Consider the following 10,873-nt stretch of genomic DNA (forward strand, 5'->3'; position numbering starts at 1 on the left):
GGAACGAAGGGGACGTGTCTATGGCCAGCAGCATTCCCAGGCACGCTGCTGCATGCCCTGGCCCCAGATAGTATGTCCTCCAGCCTCACCTCCGCCAGCGTGGTGTGCAGCTGCAAGATCTGGCCCTCCCCTTCCACTTGCCGCACACAGATCTTGCAGGTGAGCTCCGTGGAGGCCAGGCTGTGCCTCTCCAGGGTGAACGTGCAGTGCAGCGCCTTCTGGTTGCCGCTCCAGATGTGATAGAAGGGGATCTCCTGAGGGAGGTGCGTCAGGGTCAAGGAGGGGAGGCCAGCCCACCCTGCCCTTGAGGAATGGAGGCAGAGGCCGGTCAGGAGGCCAACCTCAGGGAGTGATGGGACCTCTGGGGTGGGGGGACACAGTGCAGGAAGAGGAAGAAGAGTTGGTCAGGGGCCCTTCAGCTGAGAAAGGGAGCAAATGGGGAAGAAGGCACACGTCTGGAAGCATGCATGCGTGGGTGTGTGTGCACGTGGGTGTGTATGTGCGTGCATGCACGCACACGGATGTCTGGGGCTGGAGGCCCTCCGTGGTGTTGCTCAGGTGCAGGCACGGGGTGTGACTATCCGAGGTTACTCTGGACAGCCTGCTGGGCATGAGCGCCCTTAGAGACGCTAAGGCCTCTTTGCAGATGGGTCTGCAGACATTTGTGTGTGGGAGTGTGATGGGCCGGGGGTGAGCATGGCTGCCCATGGGATCGAACATAAGGATGTGCCTGAGGATGGCTTGGGGCATGGAGAGCGGGGTGGAAGGGAGACAGAGACTCGGGTGGGGGGGGCAAGGCTAGAGGAGGGGACTGGAAGGCCAGGGCCTGGGAGGGGGCACCGACTTCCCCTGGGCAGACCAAACAGCCCCCGCCCCCAGCTTCATTCACCACCTCCAGGGGCCCAGGCCGCACCTGGTACTTGGCCAGGAGCTTGCTTCTCCAGTGGGCATGGGGGACGTCGTGCAGAGAGAGGCGCAGGTTGTGGTAACTGTCCTTAAACAGCAGGGGTTTCGGCTCCTCCACTAGGTAGCCGCCCAGGGTCCGCTCCAGCTCCAGCACCTCCTGTGGGCAGGAGGCGATGGGAAGGAGGAGCCCACCGTACTTGCCCCGTGGGGTCTTTCCTGCTGCAAGTCTGGGGTTTGGGGACACATGTGGCCAGTGGGGGCCAGCTGTAAGACTGGAGTTAGGCCACCATTTGAGCACAGGGCCGGGCACTTGGTAAGTGCTCAGAGAAGACACACTGTGAATAGACGGATGAATGGACAGATAATGGGACAGATGGGTAGATAACTGGATTTATAGATGGATGAATGGATGGATAAATAGCTGGATACAGACAGACGGGTGAATGTGTAGATGTATATACAAATAGGTATATAAATAGAAGGACAGATGGAAGGGAAGATGAATGGATAGTTGGTAACGGCTGGACAGACAGATGGACTGCTGAGTGAATGAGTATACAGGCAGATGAGCAGCAAGCTTGGTGGATGGACAGATGGATGGACAGGGACTGAATAAACAAATGATGCCACCAAGCTCAAATGTGCTAGGTTTCCCCCTGATCTCCCCCCCCATTCTCTGATCAAAGCTGGACACTGGCCAGTGCCCCGGTACTGAGGTCCAGGCTGCGAGAGCCTTTCCTCCAAGCCTCCAATCCCTCGTGGGCCTTCTGCAACTTCAGGCCAGCCTGGCCCAGCAGAAGACATTTGCTCTCCCATGAGGCCTTGTCACCTGTGTTCCATCAGTCCTCGACTTGGAGTCGGGGACAAGTCATGTGAGACTGTGAGACAGGAGCTAGAGGAAACCACAGACCGTGGTCGGGGGAGGCCTGGAGCTACAGGAGAGGCCCTGGGGGCTTCGCAGAGAGGTGGGCAGAAGGAGACGGTCTACATAAGGCCAAGGGGCTATACTCTTCCAGGGACAGGATGAGCTCGAGGTCCTAGGAACTCGGGGTTGGGGAGGCAACAGACTGGGACTTGAAGACCGGGGGCGGGGGTTGGACGGTGCTAAAAGAAGCTCCACTCTGGCCACCAGCAGGTTCTAGGTGCCTGAATCCGGTCCCTTCGCCTCCCTTTCCTTCCTGCCCCAAACCAGTGGTACCTGCCACAGCCCCTCCCTCATTTAGGGGCACCGTGTATTCTTTTGCACAGACCAGGAGTCTGGCTGCCAGCCATCATGCCCCCTTCTCCCTGTCGTCCCTTCCATCACTGTTCTGCCCGTTCTACTAACACAGTGGCCAACCCCTGCCCTCACTGCTGCCATGGCCTGGTGTCCACGGTCCCGACGTGGCTTCCCCACTGGCCACCCCCCTCCCATCTACCCGTCCCCACAGCATAGCACGTGAGCTTTCAAAAGAGCACCTGTGAACGGGTGTCCATATCTATGCCCCCGCCCACCGGCTAGATCCCCAAATTCCTGAATGTGGCTCCCAAGGCTGTTGGGGGGCTGAGCCCTCCCCCGTCTGCAGCCCCATCTCACTCCCTCCCACACTCACAGCCCCTGCACGCTTCGGGCCCACGGAACACACCCGTCTTTGCATCAGCTGCTCTGCCCACCGGAATGGCCTTCACTCTTCTCTGCCTGGCACCCTCACTTGGCTTTGGGAGCACAGGTCTAAGGTTAATGTGCTGTGAAGGCTTCTGAGACCCTCCCCCTCCCGGGCTGGTGCTCCCCATCAGTGAGGCCCTGGTCTATTTCCCCCCTCTAGCCTGCGGCTCAGTGAGGGCAGAACTGTATCCTGAGGATCTGATGCCATTTCGGTGTTTGAGCAATGAATGAGTGAGGCCGATGGTGGTGGACGGGTGCCTGGAAAGCACCATGATTCTGGGTAGGGGGACCCTGGAAGGTACCATGCAACTGGCACACACCCACAGTGTGCCAGGGCTGGGTGGCGCCTACGGCCTGGCCTTACCTTCAGCGCAACGGGTGTGTCCTCCAGGCAGTAGACCCTGAGGCTGTACTCCAGGGACGTGCAGAGGGCAGGGGCGAAGATGGCCAGCTGGAGCCGCTTCACTGCCGAGCGGGAATAGGACTCACCCGTGAATACGTAGGTGCCCAGCTGGTCCAACAGGACGTGGCAGGACCTGGCCTCCAGCTGGCAGTAGCAGGGCGTGTGCAGGGTCTCTTCGTCCAGAGTCACCACCTCCTGTGGCGGGGAGGCAGACGGTCCCAGTCAGGGCCGCGGAGAGATCCGCCCGGCTTGGGCCAGGGGAAAGGGGGCCTTCTTTCAGCTTCTGAGGCCTCCCAGAGCAGGTTCAGGTAGGAGATCCGGACCCCCGGCCTTGGCTCCTCACCTCCCAGTGGCCCTGGTGGGCCTGGGTCTTGAGCTGGAAGATCCAGTCGCCGGCACTGACTTCAGCACAGTGGGGCACCGTGAGGATGACGGGGCGGCACAGCAGGAGGCCCGTGGGCCCACAGGTCACCGAGGGGCTCAGTACTGTCTGGGTCCCTTCTGAGAGCGGGCTGGCGATAGGGCAGAAGGCAAGAGGGAGGCATTGAGGGGAGGCCAGAAGCTCAGCAAGCGACGGGCACGGGGCTGGCACCCCTGCCTCGGCTCCTGGGTGACATAGGCAGGTCTCCACCCCCAGGTCCCCGGAGGTGAGGGCTTGAGGAGATGCAGAAAGATGGCCAAGGACTTGGGATTGTTTTCAGACTTCTCTATTACACTGCAGCGTTCTCACGGCTGCATCTTAGCTCACACTTTCAAAGGGTCTGCGCTCTTGGGATGTTTCTGGTTACGTGGTGCTAAACGGCCCTGTGGAAGCTGGGACCAGTCCGTGCTCCCTTCCGCGTGCCACGGAAGGGCCGACCCCGCACTCTTGTCGATGTGAAGGTGTGGTCGTTTGAAAAAAATCTTTGCACGTTCGCGAAACAAAAACCCCCTAGTATCCCGGCTGTTTGGATTTCTAGTTCTTTGACGACAAAGTAGGCTGAGCATTTTTTCATAATCTCCTGGCCGTTGTGTGCGTGCGTGCATGTGTGTCTGTGCGTGCATCAGAGAAAGGGTGTGTGAATCACTCGTTCCTATCCCTTACCCCTTCTTGTAGTGAAATGTTTACTTTTTTTATCGGTCTCGAAAGCCTCTTTACATAGTAAGGATATGAGCCTTTTGTCGTTTCGTAGCTACTTGGTCAATTGCCTCTCAGTTTTACGATTTGCTGTGCTGGTATTGTACATTTTAAATGTGGACATTATAAGGTCTGTCGATGTTTTCCTTGGAGGACTGACTACTTTAGGATCAGGCTCAGATGGTGATATTTGAACCCAAGGCGGGCAGGCAGCGGGGAGAGGAAGAAAAGGGGGGCAGCCCATGCCAGACTGAGGTCTCTCTACTCACAGGGTATTTTCTGCCTTGTTGATAAGGAGGTACATCTCGTAGAACTTGCCCTGGGGGATGGCTCCATGGGGCACCAGCAGGCTGACCCCTAGGGGGACGAGGAGGTCAGCAGGAGGGAGTCTAAGAGCTTAGAACTGGGTGGGGCGTGGGGGAGGGGGTTGGTTGGCTCCTAACTTGGGGCAGAGGGAGAAAGGCATCCCCTGAAGTCCAGGTGGCCACCAGCAAGGGGTGAGGAGAGAAGCTAGGGGACTAAATACAAGGGGAGGCCAGGGGACTGACAGTGGTGGCTGTGTCTGGTAACACGGGGGCCTCTGGCACTGTGATTGGGTAGAGAGACAGGGTAAAGTCCCAAAGTTGGGAGGCCCCAGGGCCAGCTCCAGCCCCAGATTAGTATGACACCGGGAAACTATCGGCTGATGGGCGGCCCTGCCTGCTCAGTAGTGCTCTGCAGAGCTGCTGAATTACAAGGACATATTCTCTCCCACTTGGTCCAAGGTTCCCCTGCCTTGGGGAGACCGAGAAGCCCCTGGATCTCAAGTCTTCTACACTATAGTCCCGTCTTCCCCTGGACCACATGTTCCCCATCTGTGAAATGGGATCAGGGAAGCCCTATCTTCTGCTGGTGGTAGAGTGGGGAGGGGCTGGGGATGCCCAGATGGGACCCGCTGAGGCCAGGCTGACAGGCAGGCAGAACAGGGGCTCACCTGTGCCCGGGATGCTGAGCCTCCCTCCCAGGCAGCCAAAAGTGCCGCTGACGCTGCTCCCCGGGTCACGGGGCAGGCCCAGCAGCTGCTGGGAGCTGAGGCTGGCACTGCGCAGGGGCAACAAGTGGGCATCATGGGCGTAGTCGCCGGAATACGTGCCACCCGGCAGGACCCCCAGCAGGTCAGCCCCATCTGGCAGGCCTGGCCCCGAGCCGGTGGTGCTGGAGTTGTAGACCTTGATCTTGAGGCTGGGCAGGGGGTCCAGCAGGGGTGAGTTGGTCATGGGGATCTTGTCGGCTGAGCCCTGCAGGGCATACACGGGCCCGCGGTAGATGCCGGCACTGGCCGTGAGGTCCGGAGGCACGGAGGGGTGCAGGAGCTGTGGGTTGTCTGGGGGCGTCGAGGCCACAGTCAGACCCAGCCAGCTGTACCTCGCTGGCCCAGTCCCATCCCCCGCTCCCGCCGGGGGCCCTTCTGTTGCAAAATCCCACCCAGAAGTCCAGCTGCCAAAGGTCCACGTGCCATCGACGCAGGATACTCTGGGGACTCAGCACCTGGGCTCCCTTCCTTCTCTGTACCTCTCCCAAGTACACTCATCTGGTTATTTTTAGAGCGAAGTCTAGAACGGATTGGGGGGGGAGTAGGAGCCCTGGCTCCAGTCTAGCCAGTCTGGCTGGTGGCCACGCCCCTCTGGGTGCCCTGCCTGTGCCTGCCACCCCAGGTGTCCCCAGGTCCTTACTGGGCCTCGCAGTCTTGAAGTTGACAGGGTGGAAGCCGCCGGTGAGGGCGGCCGACGAATTGGTGATATCCGTGTCAAAGTCCCGGCAGCTGCGGCGGTAAACCACCACCCCCACCACCATGAGGACACCCACGACGACGAAGACGGACACCACGAGGCCTGCATACAGCGCCACGTCCCCCGAGGCCTCCAGCACTGCGGGGACAGGAGGGCTGGGTGAGGGGCGGGGGCAGAGACCCAGGTCCTGGGACAGAGCGGCGCTCTGCTAGGTCCTGGTCTGAGCCCTCAGGGCTGGCTCCGGGGAGCCTCACCCTCTCTGCGCATCAGTCTCTACAAGTAAAACAGCCTCAAATCCCCTGCCTCGCTTCCCTCCCCGGCGCAGAAAGATGCAAGATGACTCATGGTCAGTCCCGATGGGTAACTTCTTGCTCACTGCTGACAACGAGACAAGGCTCCGTTTGTCCTGCCCTGGCCGGGATGCAGACTAAGACCCTCACTGTGGCACACACCCCAGGGCGGGGGGTCCCGGCCCCCAGAATTCGCTGTAGGCAGTCATCCTGAGCTCAACTTGCATCCTATGCTGAGGGTAGGGGGCGGGGGCAGATGGGGAGCAGGAGGAGGCAATGAGATGCAAGGCGATGGGTGGAGAGGAGGTGAGCAGGTGGAGGGGAAGGAAGGGGCTCAGGGAGGCCACCCGCCGGCTACACTTCCCTCCCCCAGGCAGGCAGCTACGCAGCTCCAAGTAACTACACACGGCCCAGGCACGAAGGTGTCAGGGTCCCGAGGCAGGGTCCAAGGCAGAACTTTCCACGACGGACATTCCACGTGACAGCCACTGGACACATGTGGCCAATGCACAACTAAAACGTAGCTGCTGTGACCACGGAACTAAGTCTTTAAAAACATATTTAGTTTTAACTAAGTAAAGTGGAAGTGGAAATGGCCGCACATGGCGAGTGGCTGGCACAGCGGGCAGAGCAAGGCAGAGCTGAGACGCCTGCTCTTCCCTCTCACCTGTCTGGGGCGCTGCAGGACGCAAGTGTCCGGTCCCACCCCCCCGAACCCCCACCCCCGGGAGGGCCCTTGGAAAGGAAGGCCTGCTTTTCCCGCCTGGGCCTGTCCAAGCCCCATGTCCCCGGGGCCCACTGAGCCTTTGGGCACAGCCCGGTCCTGGCGTCCGGCCAATTCTGCCACCTTCTGGCCCCATCTCTCCTTGGTGGCCCTCGCTCTCAGGCTCCCCAGACGACCCTGGTGCCCAGGAGTGCTGCTGGAGGAGGCCTTCGGGGCTCGGCTCTGCCTTCTGATGTCCCCCCTAACCATGAAGGGTCACCTGACCGTCTCTCATCAGTTACCAGCCTGGCCCGCTGTGAGCTGGGCCCAGATGCTCACTGCTGATTTTATGAATCTGGAATTCTTCAGAAATTATGGCTTAATTACCACAGGCCGATCTGCCTGAGCAGGTCTACTGCTCTGGCGTGGCCACAGGACGGCCTGGGGGGGTAAGTGGACCAGCCCCTCGGGGCTGATGCTGGGAGAAGCTCGTTGGGGAGGCCCAGTAGGGGCACCGGGAGGGACGGGCGTCGGCCTGTGTGCTGGCTCTGGCGCAGAGAGGAAGGCTGAGGGGTCAAGGCTAAGAGCACCAGCTTCGGCCACGTAAATACTGAGGTTTGAGTCCTGAGACTTGGTAAGTCCCTTCTCTCTGAGACTCATCTTCTCCCAGGACGGGAGGGTCGGGATGGTGTCCTTTCTGTTGGCGGAGGGTCTGCCTGTCTGCACATGATGGAGGCCGTGATGCGTGCAGTCCTGGGGGCCGAGGGGGCCCCATGGAGGGCCGGTGGGGGAGGCACCTTCAAGTCTCCCTGTCCCCCGCCCTGCCCTGCACCCCACACCCTGGGAAAGCCAGCCAAGGAGAGCAGGGTTCACCCAGAGAAAAGAGGACAGCCATGAAATGGGACTTACGGTGGCTTTTGGGGTCACTTAGAGTTTTCTTATCTGTCAAGGGAAATAAAGGGAAAGACGATGACACAGGTGGCAGAGAAAGGATGGAGGTGACAGGAGACGCGCAGATGAGGTGATGCACGTGGCGGGTGGGCAGAGGCCCCAGGGGCTGCTCCACTGTGACCGCACTGGAGGCCTGGGGCTGGTGGGGGGGCCCTCATCTGGCTTGACCCGCCCCCTCCCCGGGCCCCGCCGTCACAAGGACTCACTCTGAACGCACAGCCCGTCAGTGCAGTTCTTGGAGTCGAGCAGGGTCCCGCTGCAGTCTCGGCCGCCGTTCTGGGGTGGGGGCGCCGTGCACTCGCGGCTGCGCCAGTGGGCGCACTCGGTGCTGCAGGCTGACCACTTGCTCCACTCCGTCCACGCTCCGTCCACTGCAGGAGCACAGCACGTGACACGTGGGGCCCGGTGTGCACAGGTGGGTGTGCACCACACAGAGACGCACCCCACACACACACTAGGGCAGGACAGGGGCCCAAGTCACACAACAGTGCACGCACGCACACACACACACACACACACAGAAACACAGGCGTGTGCGCTAGGGCAGGACAAGGGCCCAGGACACACAAGCCACGTGGAGAGATCCACCCACGGCCACATGGCCCCATGCCAGCACAGTCAGGTGCCCCAGACAGGCAGAAAGGTCACAAACAGACACCGGAGGCCACTCTCACAGACACAGCCCGGTGCACCCACAAAGACACAAACCCAAGGGAACACACCGCATCGTTCACGCCAACATGGAAGGGGCGGGACAAAAGCAGGCATGCACAGACCCACAGATGTGGACGCACAGACCGAGACAGAGACGAGGGGAGAGAGGCCTCTGCAGGCCTAGGGGCGGCGGCCTAAGTCTAGGGCAGGAGCACAGGCTCTCTGACCCCGGGCAGCGCTGGGGTCCTGGCCCACGGGGCTGACACAGAGCCCTTGGCCTGGAAAGCAGTAGAGCCCCCTCCACCTCCGCCGTCGGGGGAGAGGGCCATGGGAACCCCAGGTCCCACGGCACAGGGGGCAGGGCTGGGGGCCGGGGTGGGCGGGGTGTGGGTAGGACGCCAGCCGGCCTGGGGCCTCACCTGGGCACACGGTGGTGCAGGCGGCCTTCTGGAAGGCCTGGCCCTCGCAGAAGGCGCCTCCGTTGAGCGGGGCCGGGTTGGTGCAGGTCCGTGTGCGCTTCTGCCAGCCGCGGCCGCAGCGGTTGGAGCAGGGCGACCAGTCTGACCAGCTGGACCAGCCACCGTTCACTGCAGGGGCGGTGGGCGTCACCTGGCTCTGTGGCCTGCGGGACCCCAGGACCCTCTCCAGCCCTGACAGGGCCCTTCTGCTGAGACCCTTCCTAATGGGACCCCACCCGCGGCGGCACTGGGCTCGCTCTCTGGCAGACAGAGCTGTCTGCCACTGTCAGCACTGTAGGGGACCAGGGAGGTCACTGTCTGTTCCCAGGCCCATCGTGCAATGGTAAGCGAAGGTCCCAAGAGGATGTGACGCTTACCCAGGGTCACCCAGTGATGGGGGACCTGTGCCTGAAACCCACCACGGGGCTCTTTCTACCGTACTCGGGGCATCTCAGCTATAGCTCTGCCTCTCCCAATAAAGGGAACAGCAAGGAACAGCCTACAGGCCTGGACAGCGGTTCCGTACTCTGCTGGGTCACCAGGCTCGGAGTGAGGATGCTGACTAGGCCCTGTTCCAACCCCAAGCCCAGGGGTGCCTGACCTGACCACTAGTTTACTGTGTGATCTTGGAGAAGGCACCTCCCCCCTCTGGGCCTTACCTTCCCACCTGTCCACCAGCATCTCACTGGCCCCTCAGGTAGGGTGGGGTGAGGTGGGCATATGGCCCAGGCCCTCCCCCTCCCTTGGCCAGGAGCCCCCCCACTCAGGGCCCATACCGAAGACAATGACCGTGGCAGTGGTGCTGCGGCGCTTGGCCACGATGTTCTTGGCCACACAGGTGTAGTTGGCCGTGTCTGAGAGGCGGGCCTGGCGGATGATGAGGTTGTGGTCAATGGTGAGCAGGAAGTTGGTGTCCTGGGTGGGGTCGATGATGTCCTCATTCTTGAGCCACTCCACCTACAGGAGTGGGGTTGGGGGGCATGAGGGTCCAGTGCCTGCTCCCCTGCATCCCAGGGAAGGGGCCCTCTCTGGAGGGGGAGGGAGGCCCGGACATAAACAGGACAGCAGTTCTAGTCAAGTCCACCCGCGGCGGTGACACAGCGTGGCTGTGGCCCTCCGCTGGACGGGCGCCGTGCCCAGCACTACAGAGCATGGTGGTGGTGACAATCACCCACCAGCTGGACGGCGCTGGGCAAGGACTTAACGCCAGCCTCGACTGCATCCTTCCTGAGGCAGAATTTATTCGCATCCACCCACAGGGCTGATGCAAGGGTTAAACAAGTTAGTGCGCCAAGCGTGGAGAACAGGACTCGACTGCACAAGTACGCTGTGAGTGTTAGCGGGTAGCACATGCTTTCACAGTTAAAGCAAGGGCCACGTGCGCAGACACACGTATTAGGAGACCCTTTGGCGTCCATCAGGCTGGGACTTTGGCCTCTAAGCAGGGAAGGAAGATAACAGCCACAGGCACCTCCCTTGCAAGAGACTGAGCCTGGGGCTCCGCAAGTAGCCCGTGGCAATCTTGCCCCAGCTCTGCCCCCTCCTGTGGGGTTATGCCAGTGGCGGGACCAGCTGGGGTCTAGTGCGTGCCAAGTTTTGCAGAGGTGGCAATTCTCTTCTCTGTCTAAAGCCTCGATATTTAGGCTATGAAATGGGTACAGCTCTGGGAGGTCGAGGCATTGTGGCTGGTGGTAAATACCATGCCTGGCTGGTCTCTGCCATGCCTCGTATTCTCCTTGCCCCCTGCTCACCTCAGCCACAGGCACCCCCTCTGGTGGGCGGCACTGCAGGAGAACCTCCTGGTCCAGGGGCACTTCCTTGCCCAGAGGCTCCTGGTCGAAGTTTTTGCGCAGGTCTGGAAGAAGGAAGTGGGGTCGCCAGGCACGCTTGGGGGAAGAGAAGCCTGAAGTGTCCCACTCTGGCCACTAGGGGGCAGTGCACACCAAGGAAATGGGCTCTGCCTCAGCACCTTCTCTG

The 10,873-nt window shown here is 61.1% G+C and overlaps 1 protein-coding gene across 2 annotated transcripts in view; it reads right to left on the minus strand.

The window, feature by feature from the left end:
- The window catches only part of UNC5B (unc-5 netrin receptor B), a 79,400-nt gene that overhangs the window by 3,646 nt on the left and 64,881 nt on the right, over nt 1–10,873 (minus strand). The window contains exons 4-15 of one of the 2 annotated variants that reach the window (XM_077778535.1): nt 10,648–10,751; nt 9,673–9,853; nt 8,858–9,025; nt 7,991–8,155; nt 7,743–7,775; nt 5,784–5,978; nt 5,045–5,434; nt 4,341–4,428; nt 3,298–3,466; nt 2,916–3,149; nt 914–1,063; nt 90–254 (exon numbers count right to left, since the gene is read on the minus strand). In XM_077778535.1, the coding sequence (XP_077634661.1) occupies nt 90–254; nt 914–1,063; nt 2,916–3,149; nt 3,298–3,466; nt 4,341–4,428; nt 5,045–5,434; nt 5,784–5,978; nt 7,743–7,775; nt 7,991–8,155; nt 8,858–9,025; nt 9,673–9,853; nt 10,648–10,751 (2,042 nt within the window). The remainder of the gene's footprint in view (nt 1–89; nt 255–913; nt 1,064–2,915; nt 3,150–3,297; nt 3,467–4,340; nt 4,429–5,044; nt 5,435–5,783; nt 5,979–7,742; nt 7,776–7,990; nt 8,156–8,857; nt 9,026–9,672; nt 9,854–10,647; nt 10,752–10,873) is intronic. The other variant, XM_077778536.1, reaches the window with a different exon arrangement.

This window comes from Crocuta crocuta, unplaced genomic scaffold (assembly GCF_008692635.1).
Source record: "Crocuta crocuta isolate KB4526 unplaced genomic scaffold, BGI_CrCroc_1.0 scaffold167, whole genome shotgun sequence".
Taxonomy (NCBI): Eukaryota; Metazoa; Chordata; class Mammalia; order Carnivora; family Hyaenidae; genus Crocuta; species Crocuta crocuta.